This window comes from Mycteria americana, chromosome 14, assembly GCF_035582795.1.
Source record: "Mycteria americana isolate JAX WOST 10 ecotype Jacksonville Zoo and Gardens chromosome 14, USCA_MyAme_1.0, whole genome shotgun sequence".
Lineage (NCBI taxonomy): Eukaryota > Metazoa > Chordata > Aves > Ciconiiformes > Ciconiidae > Mycteria > Mycteria americana.
The window spans coordinates 16,696,634-16,713,187 of record NC_134378.1 but is presented as its reverse complement, the minus strand read 5'-3'; the positions used below and the strand labels follow the sequence as shown (position 1 = coordinate 16,713,187).

Genomic DNA, 16,554 nt, shown 5'->3' with positions numbered 1-16,554 from the left:
TGGATTCTGACAGTTTAGCAGTTCCTCTGTTTTCTTCCCTAGCATGCATCCCCGTCCTGTCCTGTCCCCCGTTGTGCAGTTTCTTTAGTGTTTGGCCCATCTGGTGCTGGTTCCTTGTCAGCAGATCTGGGTTGTTGCTGTTTGAATACACTGATGTCCTCGGAGGAGACGAGTGGAGTTCTGCTGGGGGAAGACCAGCAGCTGAGGGGAAGGGCTGGGCTGGCCCCTCTTTTTTTAGTTTTTTGCCACAAGCCTGGTTTAGCTCGGTCTCCTCTGCTGGCAAGCTGCGGCACAGCTCGGAAGTATTCCTCAAACCTGAGCAGAAGGAGCATTTTGTGAAACTCAAGAGTGTATTTTTAGAGACCTTTTCCTCAATTTTTTTAAATGTATATAGTATAACCTTATTCTTTTAGGTGTCTGATTTCATTAAGCACGTTAAGCACAGTGGTATTTTAAAGCAACAAAGCAAAATCCCTGAAGGCCCTGTGGAAGGAACAACCTTTATTTAGAGCCGTTGAGAGACTGTGCGCTTTTACAGTGGCAGCTGCTTTCAGTTGGGATGTTTGGGACGACTCTCTTCAAATGCAGGTGGAAAAAAGCAAATTCGTGAGAGGAGAAGCTTTGTGTTGGGGACCCTTTGTAAGCTGTCTTCAATTTTCTACACTTGTGATCTGTATTATTTTGACACCCCCCCCCAAAACCTGACTTGCTTGTGATCATGGAATGGAAAGCTGTAATGTCTCACGTTAGGATATAGCAAAAGCATCCAGGTCTGTGTATGTGCGTTATAGAATGTAGTTAGTGGGCGGAGACAACCCCTTATCACTTGCTTGGACAGTATGTATAAAATACAGCTTGGTTTTTTTGTTTCCTGACGTTCTCTTTTGAGTGTCGTCTTGCCCTTTGACTCTGACTGGGAAGAGTGGGTCCGATAGCAGAAACCTTTGAACTTATCAGGCTCCCACCACTCTGGGAACGTCTCTGCCAGCGGTGGTTACACCAAGTTGTGCTACAGCCTTTTGCCAAAAAGGATGAGAAGTCTGTCTTTTCACACTGGAGTAGAAACGTTGGTCTTGAAGCAAAAGCCTGTTTTGCTTTGGGTTTATAACAGAAACTCTTGTGCTTTCTCTTGAGTGGCTGGTGAAAGTGTGTGCGGCTGCATTTTCATTAAGGAGGGCGTAGATCACGGATGTCCCATGGAATTGTGGTTTCCCAAAGGTGAGTGAGAGGCGTTGGGAGTCGAGAGGCTCTTGCTCAGGGATTTTGTGCCAGCATTGGCATCCTTCCTGTCTGTGGGCTTATGCAAAGGGGAAGGGAGGGGAGTTTGGGGAGGAGAATGGAGACATCTCTCTGTTGGGGAAAAGAGGAGGGTGAACCTGTGGGAAGGGACATGGCTGGACAAGGATTTCACGACTGAGCCAGAAATTGCAGAAGAAAAAAATGTTAAAAAATAGTTTTCAATGCTTGCCGTCTGTCAGCCCCTTGTGCTTCTCACGCGGCTTTTATTCTTCCTCCATAATGTGATCTGTGTAAGTGCTCGGACATGGGGACTGTATCCCGCTTCTCTGGGAAGGGAATAGGGCATTTCGGTTGCTGCGGCACTTCCTAGCGTAGTGATGTGCTTGGGAAAGCTGGGTGCCGGTGGTACGCAGATCCCTCTGCCCTGCCGCGCTCTCCTTTGGTGGCTGTGGAGCTGAGATGGGGCAGGACGGTTGGAACCGCAGTGGCGGGGCTTTTCTCGCTGGAGAGACTCCTGACTTGGAACAAGCGTTTGGAGCATCTCCCTCGAGCCAGGGTCTGTGTGTGCGCCCACCCATCAGCATCTGCGCGCTTCCCCTGCCCCTCGCTCGGGTGGCAGCACCCCCTCCCTTCAGCCTTTGTTGGGAAAGGCTACCCGGGAGCCCTGGGACTGAGACAACGCAGGGGAAGGACTTGCAGGGGAGTTGCTCCTCGTGGGTGGTGAGGGAAGGGGTTGTTTCCCAGCGCTGAGCACGGAGACGGGCTGGAAGCCCCAGGCACGGGGACCTGCGCTGGCTGCTGCACCGCGTCCTCGCAGCACCAAGCTCCTTTTGCCGCTTGCTCTTTGTATCTGTGGCTTCCCCTTCCCCTGGCCCGGGGGGGGTGATGTTCCTTGGGTTTGGGGGATTTATTTTTTTTAGATAAAAGGGATCATCAATCTTAGAGCCTTTTAATGTTTGTAGATGTCTCTGTGTTTTTTAAATGGATTATTGCACCTACAACTTTTAACTATATTTAAAGCTCAATAAACAAGTTATATGGGTCCTGTCTTCAGCAGTATGTTGCGTGTGCTGTGGTTCCCGCTTCCCATGGAGGAACGTTCTTGCCAAGCTGAGCAGAGCTGGATTATTCAACCATTTGTTTCACCTCTTACTAAAACACATGCGCTCCCCTCCTCAGTGCAGCCTTGTTGCTGTCGGTTCATTTTTGTCCATTCTGTCTCGTACCAAAGCCGTCGAAACGGGGGCAGGGCAGTTTTCTGTCGTGTCTGTTCAAAACTCGGAGGGGAACAGGAGTGGGCTTCGGCACCCCAAGGCCTGTGGGTGTTTTAGGGGCCTCTGCCGTACGTGGCACGCAGTTGTGAGCGGTGACCGGGCTTAGCGACAGCTCCTGTGACCCCCGAATGACGCCGCGTGCCCACGGCCACCCCAGCTCGGGGTGGTCTGTCCTCCTGGGCTCTGGCATGCCTTCGCAGCTCGCAATACAGCCCCTGCCCTGCTCCGGGGTCGCATCCCCCCTGCTTTGCATCTCGGGCTGGGTGCACGCTGGGCGCTGTCTCCCCTGGGCCCTTCAGCACCGAGGGAGCCTCTCCCGCCCTCCTCGCCGAGAGCAGGGCCCGTCCCCCGGCCCTCCTTCCCCGGGGGCAGCAGCCGGGGCCGGGGGGGGGGGCCCGGAGGCGATGCCGGAGGCGCGGGGCAGCGCTTCCCCCGCGGGGGCCGGGGCCGGGGCTGGGCCGGCGGCGGTGTGGCCGCCGTGTCCCGTCCCCTCCCACCGTGGAGCCAAGTTCAAACCGCGAGCCCCGGCGGAGCGGGACGCGGCGCAGGGGCCGGGCCGGGCCGGGCTCCCCGGCAGCCGCCGCAGGGTCCGCGCCGGCGGCCCCCGGCTCCCGCGGGGCTCCATGGTGAGTGCGCCGGGGCCGCGGCCCCTTCCCCGGCCGGGGGCTGCGGGGCTGCGGGCGGGGGCGGCCCGTCCCCCCCTCCCGGGACCCCGCCGCGCTGGGCGGGGGCGGAGGGCGCCGGACCGGATTCCCCCCCCCCCCCCCCAGGGCCGGGATGGGGTCGGCTCCGCCGGGTGGGACTCGCAGCAGCCGGGACGGGGCTTGGGAACCCCTCGGGAGGCGGCTGGTTCTCCTGGGACGGGGCTCGGACCGACCGGGAAGGGGCCGGTCCGGCCGGGAAGGGGACTCGGACTGGTCGGGATGGGGCCGGGTCCGGTCGGGAAAGGGCTTGGACCGGTCGGAACGGGTCTGGGTTGGGTCGGGATGGGGCTTGGATCCGGCTGGGAGGGTCGTGGCGGGATGGAGCTGGGAGCCGGTGGGGAAGGGGCTCCGGTCCGGCTGGGAGGGCCGGTCCAGAGGCTGCTGCGGCTGGGAGGGGGCTCGGACCCGGCTGGTCCCAAGGGGGAGAACGGAGGGGCCGTCCCTGCCCGGGGCTGCAGCAGGTGCTGGGGCTCTGGGTGGTGGCAGGGTCCCTTTCGATAGGAGGGTGTCGGGGACGGGGTCCAGCTGGCTGGAAGGAGCCCAGTGGGGCTCCTGGGCAGGCGGCCGGCGTTGCCCCTCGCGGCCTGGGTGGCTGGGGCTAGCACGAGTGCTACCAGGAGCTGCTCTATCAATAATGGTGATTTCCCTTATCTCCTCGTGTTTGCTGGAGGATTAGAGCCGAGGAAGAGATTAGCTTCCCCTGCCAGGTGGAACAGGCAGCGACCGTCCCGCACCCGCGCTCCCCTGGCTGCTCCTTCCTCGCCAGTGGGAAGGGATGTGCTCTGGAGCTGCCCTGCCCGCCTGTAGCTTGCTGCTGCGGGGCTGAGAGCAAGGGGAGAAGGAGTAACCCCAAATCAGCCGCTGAACTTATCTTCCTCCTTCCTGAAGGGTGGGAAGCAATGGCCAGGACTGGGGTTTGCCGGCTTCGTGTCTCCCCTGCGTCCCTCTCTTGTCACCGCTGCTTCCCTGCTCTCTACGGGGGTGGTGGGCAGCACCTCCTGCACCCTCCGAGCTCCTGTCCTGGCCGCTCGCTGAGCTTTTTTAACTGCAGGCTGCGCTTCCTCCCGTGCTAAGGACTGAGAGTCCAGTGCCAGGCTCGGCTGCCTGGAAATGCTGTAAATGGTGTGCTTTCTCCTGGAATTTGGTCCCAGTTGTTTAATAAGCCACTTCAGGGAAGTCATTCCCAGTTTAATGGTAAAATCGCATGGCCTTGTCTTCCCGGCGGCGGAGGCTTCCTGAGAGCAACCCTTAGACTTTGGACAGGGTGTCCTCATGGAAGCAGCGCTCTCCTTTGGTGTCCCTGAGGATTATACCCTCGGCTCTCTGCTGAATCGCCTCTGGGGTGAGATCTCTCTGTGGGTTTGCAGAGAGCAGAGACAGCAGCACGGGGAGGCTCTTCCCTGCTTGGAAGGCGTGTGGCGATTAAGGAAGCTGAAGAGCCCAGTGGGATTTGCGCTGGTTGCATGTGGATTTGCTCATCTCTTCGCATGCGATTCTGCTCCGAGGTGACGCCTGTGTCCGTGGGTTCCCAGACTTGCGGCATGTTGGTTTTCGCCTCGTGTCAAGCCCCCGTTGCTCCTGCTGAGCTGCAGGAGGGTGGGGGAAGGTTTCCTCGCCCTTTTGGAGCCGGGATGAGCCCGTCGTGGGGTGGGGAGCACGGTGTGGATGCAGGTTTTAGAAACAAACCCTCCAGCTTCCCACCGAAGGGCAGGATGGATGGCGTCTGCCTGGGCTCGGACTTCAGCAAGGGAACATCTTCCTTCTGGCTTCTCTGAGCAAAAAGCCAAGCCCGAGAGGCAGAGGTGGCTGGGATGGCAGCGAACCTGCCGAGATGCGAGCTGGGGCTCGGGGCAGGCAGATGCCGGCAGCAGGCAGAGCTGCGTGCCCCTTGCTCCTTACGTGCTTTGGCCGCAGCGCAGGGGTTGCATATTTGGAAGGAGCCGAGCTGCTTTCTGCCTGCCCAGACCTGACGCCCAGAGAGGGGGGGGCCGGGGGGGGACTTTTTGGGGGCTTTTCCTGCAAACGGGAGGTGATAGAAATGCCCCGATGCCAGGATGGGGCTGCAGCGCTGTGCCATCTCTCAGCGATGCAGAGACGTGGAGAGCTGTCGGGCTCCTTTCCTGGCAGATGCTGTGCGTGTATCGGGCTGGCTTCCCATCCTCGCCCCGCTGCTGTGGGACTGCTCAAATATCCCCAGTCCCGGTCACCTGAGGTTACGCTGGCTTTTCTTCAAAGCCCTGGGACTCATCCCTCGGAGGGTCCGGCCACCCCCTCCCCGTGCTCCCCCGCCAGCTCAGATGTCAGCACTTGGGTTTCCCCTCTCTGCCGGGGCCGGCTCGGGGCTGCCGGGAAGGCTTGGAGCTGGGAGGCTCGGAGGCAGCCGGGACGCGCTGGCAAGAGCAGGCGCTTGTGCTGCTTCTGTCTGACTCTTGTGTGAGGGCACCCGAGTCTGGGCCGAGCGGGGGCTGCGTGGGAGCTGGGAAAACGTTCAATAACGGCGTCCGTGCTGCGGGGTTTGCGGAGGCGCGGAGAGCATCCTTCGAGGGTGCCTGAAACCATTGACGTCGAGGCGTGGAGGTTTGCTGGCGGGGAACCAGGCGGCTCCCTGCCTCCTGCTCCTCTCCAAAGAGCGGGGCACGACCCTGTCTGCTCCCCTTGATTTTTGGTGATTGAGGGGCCTGGGCTTGAAATGCCACAAGCTGGGGCGGTACTGGGGACCCTGTTGGGGCAGAGAGCTTGGGGACAGATCCTATAGACCTGCAAAGGTCCCTGCCACACCTCCGTGCCGAGTACCCGGCTGCTGGCACTGGGGAGAGCTCAGTGGGTGCCGTGGGCAGCGCTGCCTGGACTGGGATGAAGCTGGAGCAGTTTCTCAAGGGCTTTGCTCCAAGAGGAGACAGTCGGGCTGGGAGGATGGCCTCTGGGAGAGGAGGCAGGTGCTCTCCCTCCTGCACGCGCTGCGTCCGCAGAGGGGGAACAGGTCTGATGGAGGCTTATGGTGAGGGGCTGAAGGCAGAGCCCGGAGCATCCCTTCGTCCCTGGCTTCCCCCAGCTGACACGGAGCCCTTCCCTGTGCAGATTCTCCCCCGGGCGCTCTCCTGCGCTGTTCTGCTCCTCCTGCTCGTCGCCGTGCTCAGCAGAGGGAAGAGGTGCAGCATCGCCAAAATCCTCCGGCAGTACCGCGCCGTCATCTTCCACGAGATCCAGAACCTGGTGAGCGGGGCTGGGGGTGTCTGCCCGGGGCCTGGCTCCCCACGCCGGGGGACGCTGCCGGGCTGGATGCGGCCCAGCTGCGGGATGCGGGCGAGGAGGGATGAGCCTGGAAAGCTTAGTATGGGGTTGGCTGCTTTGCCGGCGTTTCCAGGGAGAACGCTGTGTTTAAATGGGGGATTCCTGCCCCGCGTGGGAGGCACGGATGCTTCGGGGTGCCTGATCTTCTCCTTGCTTTATTTCTCCAGAAAAACCTGAGCGGGTGGGAGGACAGGAGCAGAAGGGCCGGGCCGGCTTGTCGTTCGGACAAGGTGAGCACCAAGGGATCCGGGGCTGGGGCATCGTGTGGGCTGAGCCCCCGGGGAGCCGTTGAGCCCCCCTCCCCGCCCGGGGCCGCTTGCTTCTCTCCTCTCCAGGACCAGAAGATCCTGCTCTCCATCTACAACATCAGCATGTCCCTGCGGGAGGTGCCGGCCGGCACCCTGCGTGGCCCCGAGGAGCTGGCGGTGTGGAAGGTGGCCAGAAACACCGACTTCGTGCTCAGGGAGAACTGCAGGAAAATCAGCAAGGTGGGAGCCCTGCCCCTTCCCAGTCACCCCAGTGGCTCCCAGTTCCCCAGCACGCAGGCTCCGGGCAGAGCCTGCCCTGTTGTGTGCTCTCCTGGCTGCACGTGAGGAGTCTCCAGGCTCTGCCCGCAGCAGCCCAGGGGGTGACCGTCCGTGCTGGGTCGGTGGCTGGGGGATGCTGACGGCAAATCCCGGTGAGCTTTCAGCTGGCTGGGGAGGGAAATCCGGCTGTGGCAGCATGGGACAGGCTGGGGGGGTTTTACCACCAGCTCCCAAACAGGTTTGTCCGCCCGTGCCGCCATGCCGTGGCTGATGGGATCACAGAGCCTCGTCCCGGTGGAATGCTCGCCCGGTGGGTGGGCACACCCGGTCCTGCTCTTGTGCTCGTAGGCAGCACCCAAAGGGCTGGGCTGGGCTCCCCCGGCTTCCCCGGGGCTCTGCTGGGGAAACCCTGGCCAGGAGGATCCCCTATGGCAACTCATTAACTAGCGGGGAAACCCCCGGGCAGCGAAGGGCCGGCTCCCCGGCTCTGCCTGGCCCTGGCACGGTGCTGGGGTTGTTCTCCGTGCCGTCGCCAGGGAAATCAGCTGGGGCTAACCCTGCCTGGGGGTTTGCTGGTGTGGGATGGAGGTGCTGCTGGTCTGGAAAGCTGCCTGCAAACCCAACCTGGCCATCAGCCCTGCCCGTGGATGTGCCATGGGGTGCGTGCCGCTGGCTCGGGCGGGGATGGCCAGCTCTGGGGAGCCCTGGCGACCTGAGAGCATGTCCCTGCTGTGGCCACGGGCAGTTTGGCCACCCCAACCTGCAGCTTTGCCCACGCAAACCCTATGTGCGTGGGGTGCGATGGCCCAGGTGCATCCTCGGCGCTGGGGCGGTGGCTTTCGTCCCCCTGACTAACGCCTGCGTGGTGGTGGTGGGGTGTTTCTGCTCCCACGCTGACCGCAGAGCCCACCGCGCGTCCCAGCACAGCCCCGGCGCAGGGGACCCGGCCGCAGGAGGAAGCAGCTGCGGGAGATCGGGAGGAAGGCAGAGAGGCTGGCGACCTGCTGGGAAAAGCTCTACGCCCTGCACGCACCCCGCCGCGCCCCGCGGGACTCGTAGGGATGCCCTCGCCACGTTCCGGAGGGATGTGCTGCTCCGGCACCGTGGCTGCCGGCATCTTGTTTGGAAACCTGGGGCAAATTCAACCCTGAAGGCAGTGGAGTTGCTACCGGCGGATGCCTGAGTTGAATTCATCCTCCTGTTTCAAGCGGTACCCAGGGACCGGCCCCTGGCACGCAGTGGGGGCTGGCAGGTTGGTTTGCCATGGGATGGCTGCGGTAGGAAGCTGGAACACCAGAAACGTGGGGGAGAAGAAGGGGAAGAGCTGAAAACAGGAGGTGAGGTGTTGGATTCCTGCGATGCTCCTGGCCCTGCATCACCTGCTGCTTTCCTGGGGACAACGGTTGCTTTTCGGGGCAGAAAGAGGACGCGCGGGGCCACGGCTCGGAGGGCTCTGCTGGAAGCGGGACCGCTGCGCATCTGCAAGGCTCTGAGGGTGGCCGGGCTGCGGAGAGGGACGCGTGTCCCCAGTGCGCTGCTGGGACAGGCAGAGCAGCCAGGCACCCGGGGCGGACGGGGAAAACTGGGTGCATCACTGGGCGCCCGGGGAAGCCTGGGGAGAGCCGGTGCCCGTCGATAAACAGCAAAACCCCAGGCAGCTGTGGGGGCTTGCGCCCAGGGCTTGGCCTCTGGGACAGGCAGCACCACGGGGGGACCCGGCTGCCCGGCGCTGCGGGTGCCCTGGCACCCCCCGGCAAGCCAAGCCCGGAGGGAGGTGGGGTTCGGTGAGATGAGGAGCATCCTCCCTCATCACCGCGCTCTGCCGGCGCCTTGGCCAGGGTCCCCGCTCCCCGGTTGGGTGGCAAACAGTCTCTGGGAAGCCAGAAATAAAACCTCTCCTTCCCTGGAAGCCCTTTGGGTGCTTTACCCGGTGACCCGGGGGCTCCTGTGCTGTGGATGGTGCTGGCACGGCGCAGGGTCCGGGCACGGCGCAGAGGCCGTGCAAGCCCGGGAAGGAGCGAGCAGCGGCAGTGGGCACCGTGGCATCCCGTCTCTGCCCGCCGCGCCTGCATCCCCGGCCCATGGGGCCCCATCCTGCACGCTTATGCTGGTGCGTGGGCGGTGGAGGACGGGGCTCTGCTGCAGGAGCTGCTTTCCTGGGAGGCCGTTCCCCCTCCCCGAGCCGCGGGCAGGGCTGGAGCAGCGGCCGGGGAGGGAGGGCTCGTGTTTGCGCCCCTGCCTCAGTTTCCCCAACCCGTCTCCACCCGGGAGGGCCCTGTCACGACCGTGAGTGGGGCCAGCCCGGGCTGTGTGGCTGTGGGGACGTCTGTCGAGGACACGAGATGGCAGCAGTGGGCTGTGCGCGCCGTGCGGAGCCGGAAAGCTGCCCACGGCCGTGTGTCCCTGCGGCCAGGGCCACGCGGCCACCTGGACCACAGCCACGGCTCCCGCCTGGCCCACGGCCACGCCAGCATCCCCTGGCCCCGTCCCCACCGGGGCCTCGGCCCCCCCTTCCCCGGTCCGGGGGGGAGGCAGTGGGTGCTGCCGCTGAGTGGGGCCCCCCACCCGTGCACCTTGGAGGGGACGGGGACGCTGGACACCTTTCTCCGGGGGTTTCTCCGGGGGTTCAAGCAGCCGCCGGGGGTGGGGTGGGGGGATGCAGGGAGGGGAGCGCAGGGGATGCTCGGGGGTCCTTGCCCACCCTCTGCCCCTGGGACCTGGGCTGGGAGAGGAGCTGGACGGGGGGGGGAGGGGGCTGCATTGCCGAGGGTGGGTAGGAGACCCCCCACACACTCCGGGGCCCCCAGGGTGTAGCAGGGTGCAGGATGGGCCCCTTGGTTTGGTACCCTGGTTTGGGGGTGGGAGCAGGGGGGTGCAGGCTGGGGATGCTGCTCTTGTGGGGTTCTGCCAGGGCCCATGGGTGCTTAGCAGGATCAGGCCCACGGGCCGCGGGAGATGCCGTCTGCATGGCACGGGGCAGGCCGGCACCGTCGGCGGGGCCCAGCTGGGGAGCTGTGATTTGGCACGTCCCAATGCCGGAGGCCTCCCCGAGCTGCACCGGGCTACCGCTGGTGCCACGCTCCTCCCCGGCTGGTCCCACCGTGCCTGGGCTCCTTCCTCCCAGCTCCATCCTCCTCCTCGGGGTGCCCGGGGAGGGGGGACCAGGCTCGAACTCTGCCTGCCTTTCCTCCTGCCCTTTCTGCTGCCTCCACAGGGGGTTTTGCAGTGGTTTGGATTTGAGTTTTCTTTCTTACTCCCCCCCTCATCCCGACCACCGCCCCCAAATATAACAACGCCCCCCTCCGCATCCCGCCAGCATCCCAGAATAGCCCTATTGATGCTGGCTTCCCTGCGGATGGGGCTGGGGGTCTCGCCGGGGCGTCGCGGTCGGCACGGCACGGCCGGGATGACCGCAGCACCCCGGTGGGACCCGGTGGCTCGTGCACCGGCGCGAGCGGGACGGTGGCTTGGGAGAGGGTGACTCACTGCCTTTTTCTGCGTCAAGGCTGGAGCAAAGTCCCCCCCTTCTCCACCGGCCCGTCAGCACCTTCCCAGATAAAACAGAGCAATAACCGGCCCCGTTCATTCCCCTTCCCTTGTAGGCAGCAACAGGGGAGGGCAGCTGCTGCCGAGCCGGGAAATCACCGTGTGCTGCCTGCTCACCGCCCCGGCATCTCGCCCCGGCTGCCTCTGCAGGCAGGGAATAGGGGGGTTGTGCCCGGTGCTGCCGGTTTGGCATCTGAGCAGTGGTGGGAGGTGAGCGCCGGCGTTGACGGGGGTTTACAGGCGTCGGCATGCTCGCCGCGAGCTCGCCGCGAGCTCGCCGTGAACACCAGCTGCCGGGTGGGGGTAGAGGGAGGCCGGTGCGGCGGCAGGAATGAGCGCATGGAAAGGAAGGAAAGAGTGAAGGAAGAGGCAAAAGGGAGGGAGGGGAAAAGCGAGGTCGAAGCCACGGTGGAATCACAGCAAAAACAGCCGGAAAAAGGAAACAGGCCCTGAAAAGTCAAATAAAAATAGCAGCGAGGCGAACCCAAGTGTGCAGCACATGGGAGTGAGCGCATTTCCTTCGAGGGCAGCACCGCATGCTCCCGGCTGCTCCGGGGGGGCCACTCTGATGTGGCTCCAGCAGCCGCTGCCGCCGTGGCCTCCCCCCGTGCCGTGCCAGCCGCTTGGCAGCCGGTCGGAGCCACGCCAACCCCCACCTCGCCCACGGTCCGGGCGGGCTTGCGCAAGGCGCGAGCGCCTTGCGCAAGCCCGCCTGGACGGTGGGCGAGGCGGTTGCGGGGATGCGGTGCACGGGCGCGCCGCACGCAAAGGCTGCGCGCCCGTGCGGATGCGCGGGGTGGGGGTTTCGGCGGCCGTGCCCTCGCCCCCCGCGCGGTGCCACGCGCCGCCGGCTGATCGCCTCGCCAGATGCATCCGAACGCTGCACAAAACAGCGCAATCACGGCTTCCTCCCCTCGCCGCTTGTTTTGCAATCACGGCGGGGGCCCGCCGGGAGATGGGGGTCAATGGCGAGCGCTGCTGGGGCTGTGGGGACGGGGATGGGGACGGGGATGGGGACCGGTGGTCCTTACCGGGACCAGCGTGCTGCGTCCCAGCCCGGCTGCGGGCTGAGCTCGGAGGCAGCAGCAGATCCCAGGGCACTGTGCCGGGGGACCGTGCCCGGGGATCGTGCCGGGGGACCGTGCCCGGGGACCGTGCCAGGGGACCGTGCCCGGGGACCGTGCCCAGGGGACGGTGGCTGCCGTATTTCCGCAGAGCCGATGCCGGAGGCACGTTTTGCCGCTTTGCACCGTCACTGCCCCACCGAAACGCGGCTGCCCCGGGACTGGAGCAGAGCCGTCACCACCCTGGGGTGCCAGCAGCCCCCCGGCCGGTGTCCAGGGGGGTCCTCACCCACACAAGCCCCCTGCTTTGGTCCTCACCCCCTGGCAAGCGGGGCTGGGGGCCCGTCCCCCGGCAGCCCCGGTGCTGGGGGCACTGGCACACGTAGGCTGTGTCTGACGAAGCAGAGCAGCGTTTTGTTCTCTCCCATCTCCCTGCAGCATCGTAAAGCTGTTGAAAGCGCAGATTTACGGTGTGATAAACGCTAGGGGCTCTGCTGAATATTTTACTGCTCCAGCCTTTGGAGAGCGGCTGGTTTGGAGGAGCGGGGACAGCCGGGCGCGGGGCAGCACACCCAGCGGCACGGCTGCCCGGCTCCAGCTGGAGGATGGCGGGTCCCAGGGGATGGGGCTGGCCAGGAGCGGGGCTGCAGGGAGCCGCGCCACGGCCCAGGTGGGTCCTGGCACCCCCAGCCGTGGGATGCCGGGTGCCTGATCCCCTCCGGGCAGCGGGAAAGTGCTTGACCCCCCCATTTCCTGGGCCCGTTGCTGGTTTTGGAGGCATCTGCCGACCAGATTGTGCCTCGGCACGCTGGGGTGCCCGTGCCAGGACATGCCAGCCGAGAGGCGGGGTGCAACCGGGCCCAGCTCCGGGTGCTCTCCCCTCCCCGCACCCCCATCGCCCGCTCCCCTGCTGGGTGCCGCAGGCTGCTCGGCGGGAGCCTGCGTCCTCGCCGGGAAGGGCTGGGCGATGCTGGAAAGCAGCTCTGCCCCGCTCCACCGTCTCCTCCGAAGAGGTTTGCAGCCTCGGGGCTGCGCGTCCACGTGCGTGCGTGCGAGCGTGCACGCGTGTGCGAAAGCTTGTGCGCGCGCGTGCGCATCCGCGTCTATGTCTGTGCATGCGTGTACGGGCGCGTGCATGGGTGCACGGATGGGCGCGTGCGTGGGATTGTGCGTGTGCGTGGGTGCCTGCGCACGATTCCCTTCCACGGCTGCTTCCCGAGGGGTGGCCGCAGCCCCCCGGCGCCGCCAGCCCCGTGCACCCTCCTCCCCGCCGCCGGAGCTGGAGCCGGAGCTGGGCGTTGGAGCCGGCAGGCCTCGGCGTGGGGGGAAGCCGGCGGGGCTGGGATGCCGGGCTCAGCAGGAGCGCCAGCTCGCGCCGAGGCTGGATGCCGCCGATGTGGGCCCCGATGGTATCGCGGCTCCCCGGGCGGGCGCCGGCTCCCATGCTCTTGGCACCCAGCGGGAGCCGGGCAGCGGCGAGGGGCCTGGCCAGACCCCGCTCCCCCTCCGTACCGGCCAGTGGGTGCGCGACGGCTCCGACACCGGCACGGGGCACGTCCGCGCCAAGCCGCCGAGAAGCCGGGGGGCCACCGGGGCTCGGCTGGGGGCCGGGGGGGACTGGGCTGCCTCCTGCCGCTGTGGCCCCCGGCCCCGCTGCTCGGCCTGCGGCATCCTGCGCCGGGGCCCATTGTTCGGCCGCGCCGGGCTGCGGGGCAGGATTCCTTTGTCAGAGCTCGGCAATATTTTATTCTAACAATTAACCAAACACGCCCGGGCTCCCGAGCCTGTTTGTGATTATTGGAGGGCAAATTCCCCCAGCCTCGCTCCCTCTTGGTGTCGGCTCTGCCTGGGGCTGTGCCGGGCGGTGGGGATCCAACCCCGCTCCCGCCGGCTCGGGGTTGGGGACCCCCAACCGTGCCGAGAGCCCCCCGCTCCTGCGGCCGGCGCTGGGGGGGTTTGGTTGCCTCGACCCCCTCGGGAGCCCACGAGCATCGCCGACATTGTCTCCGCAGCAGCGGGATCCGTGGCGGCGCAGGGGGAGCGTTGACTCATGGACGGGGGGATGTGAATCACAGCCCTCGCTCTCCGGGCAGGATGCGGCCCCGCACTCGCAGCTTGCCGCACGCCGGCGATGGACCGCAGGTTTTGTCCTCCGCAGGGTGGAAGCGGCTCGCTGCCCAGGCCGGGATGAGACGGGGCCGCTGCTCTTCCTCGGGAGCCCCCCAGCATCCCGGGATGCCGGCACAGCTTTCCCGGCCCCAGCTTTGGGGTGGGATAAGGGTGCTGTGGGGTGTGGGTGCCTGCTGCATCCTGGCTCTCGCTGAGGCTCCTCGCCATGCTTGAGCTGCCTCCTGATCGCCACTTGCCGCACCAGCGGTTAAAAAAGCTGGTTTTTGCAAACTTTTGCAAAGTTTCCCTTTGCAAACTATCCCGGAGAGCGGGTTGCCCAGCGCAGGTTACCAAATCCCTGTAAGATCCCTTGCTTTGGGCCGGCTCGGCTCGGCTCACCTCACCTCACTCCGCCGCTGCGTTTCCACCCTCCGGGCAGCGGATGCCGAGTCCCCAGCCCGGTGCCGTGGCCAGAGCCGTGGCTGGAGCCGGCAGCGAGCCGGCAGCCCTCGCCGGGTGCTGCCCATCACGGACGAGTCCCGAGCGGGAGCTGGAGCCAAGGGTCGGGGCGGGCACCGCAGGCGATGCCGCCGGCCGAGAGTGAAGCAGCCGGTGCCGGTGCCGGTCCCCTGAGGCGGTGCCACCCGGCTTAGCCGGGGGTTATTAGCCGTCCGGGGGGAGACACCCTGAGCAGGTTGTTTCTTCAGTTGCTGCCGGGGATGGAGGGATCCTGGGAGCGGCCGGGGCAGAGGAGCGGGTTCGCAGCCGCCGGGTGGGAGGATGGAGGAGGGACCAGCGCTGCGGTGCTGCCCTGGCCCTGCCGGCCTCCTCGGTGGCTGGAGCCGGGCACGGGGCCGGGAGCGGGCGCAGGCAGCATCTCCCGCCCGCCGCTCCCGCAGGTGATGGGGTCGGAAAGGTTCGACCCCTGAGCCGGTCCCCGGCCCTCGCCGTGGCTGCACACACGCCGGCGCCTAAACCCGCTCCCGCAGAACCAGGGCTCCTTCCTCGGCGGTGCCGCCCGGCCCCGGGCTCTCGGCCTGATCCTGGATCTTAAAATACAGCGAGTCGTCGAAGCAGAGCCACTTGGGCGGCCGGGCCAGGCAGGGCAACCGGAGCGCAACGCCGGTGAGCAGCCCGGCGAGCAGCGAGCTGCCGACGGCCACCGCTAGCCCCGCCACCTGGTACAGCGCCTGCTCGCCCGCCCCGTGGTCCCCCCACCGCCCTCCGCCCACCTCGCTGGCGTTGCCCCCGACGGGGGACACCTGGGAGAAGCGGGACCCAGAGGCGTCCTTGGATGTCACCAGGATGGCCACAGCGCTGGCCACGGCACCGAGGATGCCGGGCAAGCCGTGGAGGTTGTGGATGCCGCACTGGTCCTGGAGCGTGAGCTTCCTCGCCAGGAGCGGGGTGAGGAACCTGAAGCCGAGGACACACGCCACAGCCGAGAGGCTCCCCAGGGCGAGAGCGGCCACCGGCGGCATGGCCATGTCAGCCACCGCGCCGATGACCACCCCGCCGGCCAGGCTGCCGTTCTGCAGGTGGCCAGGGCTGAGCTTGCCGTCCCTCTCCAGCAGGCTGGATGCCACCACGGTGGTCACAGCGCTGGCGCTCATGGCCAGGAGGGTGTTCAGGATGGCACGATGCTGGGCATCTCCCGGTTGGCAGAGGATGGCCACGAAGCTGGGCCAGAAAACCCAGAGGATGAGCGTCCCCAGGAGGGACAGGAAGTCAGAGTGGGGCGTTGGGGTCTCATTGGGGTGCACCGGCTGCCGCGCCGCCCCGAACAGAGCCTTGGACACGCCGAGGCCGAAATAGCAGGAGAAGACGTGGATTGTGATGGTGCCTCCCACGTCGAGGACGCCCAGATGGGTGAGGATGGCCCACTCGCTGGCGAGGTAGATGGGGACTTCGCAGGCGGCCACGACAAGGAGCTGGCAGGGGCTGGTCCTCCCCAGGATGGCTCCCACGGAGATGAGCACCGTCACGGCGGCAAACTCGGAGGTGAGAAGGTTGTGGAGGTCCAGGTGGACCTGGCCGTTGTGCAAGTGATGGAGCAAGCCCTGCAGCACCAGCGCCCATTGCGTGGAGAAGTTGAGCAGGAGGAAGTTGTGGGTGACGGCGCTGAGCCCGTAGCGGGGCAGGAACGTCAGCAAGAGCCCCAGCCCCACCACCAGCATCACCTGGATGTCCTGGAAGAAGGGGAAGATGCCGTAGAGCTGGTTGGCCACCGAGTCGGTATCCTCCGCCTGCGCCGAGGGCTCATCGTAGGTGACGAAGAGGGCGAAGAAGAGGAGCAGGACCCCCTGGAAGAGCCCCAGGGAGATGGGCAGGAGGTGGTGGGGGCAGGCGGGGCGCTGCCCGGCCATCCCGGGGACAGGAGAGGACGGTGACCGGCAGGGTGGCTGGGCGCGGGGCAGCAGCTCGGCAGCACTGACGGGGTGAGCTCTGCTCACTCCTATATCGGGGTTTTTATGTCCACGGTTAATTTTTAACCGAAGATATAAGTTTATGTGCCAGAAGAGGAGGTTTCCCCCCCCCCCTTCTTTAAACACAACGCCCGTAAATTACCCACGTGCTCTTGTTTGGCCGCCATAAAAAGTGGACGTGGCGGGGGGTTATGATTTTGAGGGGAAACAAGAAAAACCTGCCACGGGGCAGAGCGGGGAGAAGGATGGTCTGCGAGGAGCCAGCCAGGGGCGAGGGTACCACGGCACGCAGCCCCATTTAACCCACCCCCATCCCCGGAGCGGGGACCGTGCCGCTGAAGCCCCCGGAGCGATGCCGGGAGCTCAGACTCCCC

General features: G+C 65.5%; 1 protein-coding gene and 1 pseudogene across 2 annotated transcripts; one reads left to right on the top strand and one right to left on the bottom strand.

Moving 5' to 3' along the window:
• The first annotated feature begins 3,075 nt into the window (after nucleotides 1–3,075).
• Nucleotides 3,076–8,376, top strand: C14H20orf204 (chromosome 14 C20orf204 homolog). 2 transcript variants are annotated; one of them, XM_075517043.1, is made up of 5 exons: nucleotides 3,076–3,139; nucleotides 6,296–6,430; nucleotides 6,676–6,738; nucleotides 6,844–6,996; nucleotides 7,939–8,376. In XM_075517043.1, the coding sequence occupies exons 1-5, from the start codon at nucleotides 3,137–3,139 to the stop codon at nucleotides 8,092–8,094; spliced, it is 510 nt and encodes a 169-aa protein (XP_075373158.1). In that variant the 5' UTR covers nucleotides 3,076–3,136; the 3' UTR covers nucleotides 8,095–8,376. The 2 variants fall into 2 exon arrangements, with proteins under 2 accessions (XP_075373158.1, XP_075373157.1); XM_075517042.1 differs by lacking the exon at nucleotides 3,076–3,139 and having other exon boundaries at nucleotides 5,900–6,430.
• A 6,349-nt stretch (nucleotides 8,377–14,725) lies between these two features.
• Nucleotides 14,726–16,120, bottom strand: LOC142417039 (ammonium transporter Rh type B pseudogene; annotated as a pseudogene).
• Nucleotides 16,121–16,554: the final 434 nt, after the last annotated feature.